We start from the raw sequence: 6,000 nt of genomic DNA on the forward strand, positions 1-6,000 counted from the left end.
TTTATTAATATAACTTTTATTAAACCTTTGACTGTAGCATATTCCTAAAGTATCAACTGTAATCACTAAATCCATCCTTAATTCTAGCAAATACCATCTACCACAAGTTGAGATGGTTTGCTGACTGAAGGATGCGATAGTGGTCCACTTAATCATTAAAGCAAGTAAAAAATAACTACTTCAAAAAAAGTTGATTAGACTTTCCCCAGGGCCACATTAATGAGAGAACTAATGCACTTCACTTACAAAGTCTTAAAATACTGAATAAAGTTAAGGTGGTATGAGGTATTTCCCTCAATCCTGATTTTTGATTTAAGGCTAGCATTAAAACATCAGAGGACAGCTTTTTGGCTGTGTGTAGCATTCTGTTAAGCTTAGAGTTGTTGGCTGTTGTAGTCCAGTAATGATGCCCAGAAATGCTCTATAGCTTTACTGAAATAAGTAGTATTTGTAAATCTAATATTTTCAGAATTCCTCTGTGTTTTCTATAATAAAGGCCTAAATCTGTGGGGCCCATTCTTTTTGGCTAGAATCTGGGATAGGGGAAAGAAGAAAAAAAAAAATTCCACTTGAAGTACTAAGTGTCTTGAAATAATGCAGGTTCCTCACAGATGTATTGATACCCATAGTGAAAACAGAGTTCCAGTTACTCTACGTTTACCATCTTGTTGGTCCTTTTCTACAACGGTTCCAGCAGGAGAGGACACGATGCATGATAGAGGTAAAGTGTAGCTCTTGGTCTCCTTTATAAAGTATATGTTATTTTATCTTTGCAGTTAGATTACAAAGAAGTATCTGACAGGAGATTTTTCATAAGCATTCAGAATTAAATTCCCTACAAAGTAAACAGTACTTTCAAGGATCTGAATTGCTGAGGTGGTACTCAACTACCCAGTTAACTGAAATCTTGTCACCTTGGTTTAGGATAAAACACCTAGCACTTTTTCTAAACCCAAAAAAGAAATACAGCCCCAAAATAGGAAGCAGTACATGCTTTCTTTGGCCCCTAAACTGAATGCAAAATATGCATCAGACTTACTGCCTTTTAAAAGCTTATAGGCAGGGGAGGGAAGTACACAAAAGCTGAACTGTGAGATCGGAGGAGCATTCCTATCAGTGTGGATAAGGGTAGGGGAGGAGAAAAGAACTGGAGCCAGCCAGTAGGTAGATAAGCTGAAAAACAGCAGGTAGAAAAGATCCTTCTAGAAAGAACTTAACTTGGGAATCATGTCTTTAAAAATACCTGTGCTGTCATTAAATACACACAAAGCCTGTATGTCAAGTGTCCATCTTGACTCCCATTGGTTTCTGTGCTGCAACTCTCTGCCCATCACTCCCAGTTCATTCTAAAATACTTAGTTTGCAAACGTTGATTTGTGAAGAAGTCAAAAAGTGCAGGGATGCATACACAGTGGGAGAAGATCTGTAACTTTTGTTCCTATGTTTTTGGATATATCATGAACACAGGATACTGTAAGAAACTGTATCAGGTAGATAAACAACCACATGCCAGTGGTTCTGTGTACTAGTTTACATACCTCCTTCAGTTTTACTCCTGACTTAGAGCTTTTTCTGGTTCTTTTCAAGTATTCTTTGGAAGTATGAAACAAAACATACATGCACAGTTCTTTACGAATGTACTTTTTCTTTTTTTTATTTTCTGTTTTGCCCTTTTTTTGTGTCTTGAAACTACAATAAACATAACTCTAAAAAGTTGTTTCATAAAGCAGCACTTAAAGAAAAGTACTGGAGAGCAACAGAAAGTACTGTTTATACATGGATCAGTATCATTTTATAGATTATTATATAATACTGTAAATTGCTAGCAAGTATTGCTTTGACTGGTTTCTTCTTTCCTCTGTCAGGAAGGAAATCTTTTCTGCCTGCATTCTCTGGATTGAGCAAAAATACAAGGAAAACTAAAAAGCTGGTGTCTTTCCATACTTCTTAACATTCCCTTCTCCTTTTTTCTTTGTGAGGAGTTGATTTCAGTGTGAGGAAATTGTGAGGAGTTGCTGTCCTCAGAGTAGACGGCAACCATCATGAACTTTGTACATGGTCATTTAAGTCACAAGTTTCAGACTGCCATATTTAAACTCTTTGTAGAGAATGCTTGAACCATTAAAATGCACGGTATGCTGGAGACCTTGCCAGAGACTAGGTACAAGCTGAATGCCGTAAACTGTAATGTCTTGTCTCTAGAAGACTCAAATCTTGTGCTAAACTTTTCCTGGTTATTTATTGAGCAATACTTTTGCAAATTTTCTGGCACTTACTCAAACCATATTGCAGTCAGTGATGTTTAAGCGCTAATTATGCACCATGTACCAAAATACCATCACTGCACTCGCTGGAAGTTAAATTGGAAAAATGAAATCATTTAGTTGAGCACAGTGGGTGGAGTTAGACTTGCCCGTTTGTCCTTGTAAGAAAGTAAATGGTAAGAAAGTAAATAGGAATCACATATACTTAAAAAACAGTACATATTTTTATTACACTGTTTAGGTGTATTTCTACTCTAAAGCATTTAAAAAACCTGTATTCATTTGGGGTGCTTTTTGTGTCTGTGGAAACAGATTGGAGTGGCATTTTATGAAATGCTCCTGAATGCAGATCGGTACAGCTCCCACCTGAACTACATGGATCCTATATGTGACTTCTTGTATCATATGAAGTATATGTTTACAGGTGACAGTGTGAAAGACCAAGTAAGTGAGCAGTAGCTTTCGATACTTTCATTATCTTTCTTCCCATACAGAAATTTAATCTTTTTATGAATTATGTTCATGAGTAGCACTACAACAAAATGCTTAACAGTTGACTAGTCTCTATGTACAAATTAGGAAGTTGCTGCACTTCTGCACATTTAAAAGAAAGCTTTAGATGCAGTGGACTGAGTATCTCAGATTTCAAGATTGATTTCTGTAGCCTGAGATTTAAGCTACAGTTTGACGGTACTTTAAGAAGTATTATTAAAGCAGTCACTAGAAGTAAAGCTACTGGATGTTACATACCTTTTCCTTATACCAATCTATATATCTTTCAAGCATCCATGTTCAGTGAAAAATCATTCACACAATTTAAGTTTAGTTTATAAGAGTATGCACTTTTATAAGTGTCAGTTGTGTGAATTGTTTTGCAAAGCTTTGGTTCCAACTGTTACATTAGGGAAGGATTTTTAAGGTTAGTTAACAAAAAAAGTTAACATGATAAATAAAATATTAACATAGATACCGCTATTTACTATATCCTTTTGCTTTTTTCATTGTGATAATGTGACGTTTGTGTATAGTAGCGACATTATGTCAAAATACTCCTGTTTTACTCAATGCATGTCTGTCTTTTTTTTTTTTTTTGTTAACAGGTTGAGAAAATAATTTGTAATTTAAGACCAGCTTTGAAACTTCGGTTACGGTTCATAACACACATCAGCAAAATGGAATCAGCTGCTGTTCCACAACAACCCCTCAATAATGGGTCACCCGCACAGCAGCCTAGCCAAGTGCCTGTTAATGTTGCTTTGCCAGTAACACAGTGAAATGGAGCATTGTTCTGGCCTTGAGATGAAGGCTTCTTTCTGTTACTGATCAAGGTGAAACATCTGATCTGAAATCTGGTATGCTGTGTACACATGCAGACTTCTGCTTCATTTTCTTTTGCATAATGAAGCTATCTGTGCATGCCACTTGTCTTAGCTATTGATACCAGATGCTGGATGAGGTGTATTTTGTCTTTCTCTGAGAGCACTGAGTAAAGGTTCTCTGCAAGCAAATGCATGGATTTCTGAAGAGTTTACAATATTCTGCTCCCTATTCTGGTTTGAGTCCTCTGGATTTTTACTTTCTGCCTCTCTGATACAAAAGAACACTCAGTGTAGCCTGGTAGAAAATGGCCTTTTGAATTTGAGTTCTGCCTTATTAAAAACTTCTATTATTGTTGCACAGGAGAGTTATACTTCTTTTGGGCAGACAATTAAAGTCCTGATACAGAAACATTCCTAGACAGAGATTGTACTGGTTGCACTGAGCTAATTATAACATCTTTCCAAAGACTAAGAATGAACCTTTGAAAATACTTGTAAATCTTGTATGTACAGTTTACATTCAACAAGTGAGCAATGGATTTGACCTAGCATCAGTTACTGGATTGTTAGATTATTACTGAAAGGCTGTCTCTAATGAATCTTTTAGAAGTCTGCATATTCAGTTCAAGCTGTGGTGGTTTATATTTTATCTTTCCTGTTTTGGAGATGATGTAATTTTTATTAAAGTCAATCAGTTAAATTTTATTATATTTTAGATTTATATAATATCCTACTTTAAGTTTTGTGTGCTGTGTTCAGCAGTTTTGATAAGAGACTTGAAAGGCTCAAGACTTTGTAAATACTCATCATGTTTGACAGTTTTTTTTAATTAAAAACCCACTTTGACAAGATTGTATTCAGTATTGTTAAGCTTACTTGTTTTCTGTACCCATTGCTTTTACATTAAGGATTGACCATAGCAAGTGTATCTCCATGTCCCAGGTCTCTCATCTTACAATAGTGACAGTTTTAACCTGTTACAAGTAGAGCCCAAGTTAGTAAGGCCAGGTCTGATTTATATTTCTTTAAAAAAATAACAGGTATGAAAAGGACTTCTTGATTCAATGGATGGAAGGCTTTTTGGTCTGTTTGTTTTTGAAGGACAGCAAACCTGGATTGCTGGAAACTGCTGTCATTTGTGTTGTACTTGGATCCTAAATTCTGCCAAGTGTGATGTGAGTAACAGGGAACTGTGAGTCCTCCGCAATGAATTTGTAGTCTGATAGAAAACAGACTGTCTGGCATATATACTGTGTGTTTGGTTTAAAAGGTCTTGTATTCCATTCAAGGGTCACATGACTTAATACCATCGGGCTTGATTTTTGATAAGAAGAACATAGTTGGTCTCCAAAAATCCAGTGGACCATTCTGTACAGGCATTCCCATAGGCTTTCTGGGGCAGACCTGAGAAGCAAAATTCTGGTCATGAGTTTGCAAAATTCTGTCAGCAGTGAAACTGTGTTAAGACTTCTCTTCCTAAACAGTTTTTGGGATAAAGAAAGATAATAGTCAGTAGAAACAGCATGTTTCGTGGCTATTCTGCATATATGTTCTAACTGAGCTGATGCTAACATCTCAGGCATCACTCTGAATTGTCTTATTTCATACTAAAGTAGTTTTGGTTCTTGATGTGGGACCCAGAGTGTCCCTTTTAGTATTTAGAGTAGCACCTGTCTTCAGTCACTGGGGTTTCAGGGATTGTATTGAGGAAGTTGAGTAACTGTCTTCAGAAACAAGTCATGAGAGGTGTTGGAATTCTTTAAAGCTTTGGGTGTTTTTAGTTTTGTTTTGTTTTGTTTTGTTTTTTTTTACTTGTACATCTAAAAAAAAATTGAATTCTTCAGTGCTGTGGCAGGCAACAGTGGTATACAGAAACAGCTTCCTCGCTCAGATTTGTGTCTACCAGACATGCAATTATGTTAAGAGGTTGATTGCAATATGTTGGCCTTGCACATGTGGAGGTGATTTGCCACAGCTGGACTGGCATGAGCAAATCATTGAAAAACTTGCAGTTTCATCAGTACTGGACTGTATTCAGACTTTTGACGTAGAACTTAAATCTATGTATCCCACTAACAGTGCTACAAATCAGGACCCTGAGCCCTTGCTTACCTAGTAGTATTAGTGATTTACATGGTTTATGTGTTACAAAATGCAAAGGGAAGACTCTTCCCCTGAGTGTGCACTCTTATGCCCTGCAAAACTCACCAGGTTTCTGAAGGTGTTGAGCTCTCACTAGTTGGAATATGGTATCTCTTCAGCTAAAATCTGCACTTGTCTCTTCAGCAGTATAGATCTAAAAATCAATTTTTAATGATGGTTTGAATTAAGTAAATTGCACTTTAAAACTCAGCTAACCAAATTCACTTTCTAAAGTACTAGCACAGCAAGACAAAATTCCAGGGTAGTTTCAGCCC

The 6,000-nt window shown here is 36.4% G+C and overlaps 1 protein-coding gene across 6 annotated transcripts in view; it reads left to right on the forward strand.

The window, feature by feature from the left end:
• Positions 1-4,160, forward strand: part of MED23 (mediator complex subunit 23) — a 42,926-nt gene extending 38,766 nt beyond the window's left edge. For all 6 annotated transcript variants that reach the window (XM_057408338.1, XM_057408356.1, XM_057408375.1 and 3 more), the window contains 3 exons: positions 601-721; positions 2,577-2,708; positions 3,365-4,160. In XM_057408338.1, coding sequence (XP_057264321.1) covers positions 601-721; positions 2,577-2,708; positions 3,365-3,538 — 427 coding nt within the window. In that variant the 3' untranslated portion in view covers positions 3,539-4,160. The remainder of the gene's footprint in view (positions 1-600; positions 722-2,576; positions 2,709-3,364) is intronic.
• Positions 4,161-6,000: the final 1,840 nt, after the last annotated feature.

This window comes from Pezoporus wallicus, unplaced genomic scaffold, assembly GCF_028554395.1.
Source record: "Pezoporus wallicus isolate ANWC-B61680 ecotype Strahan unplaced genomic scaffold, APGP_CSIRO_Pwel_v1 contig_3817, whole genome shotgun sequence".
NCBI lineage: Eukaryota > Metazoa > Chordata > Aves > Psittaciformes > Psittacidae > Pezoporus > Pezoporus wallicus.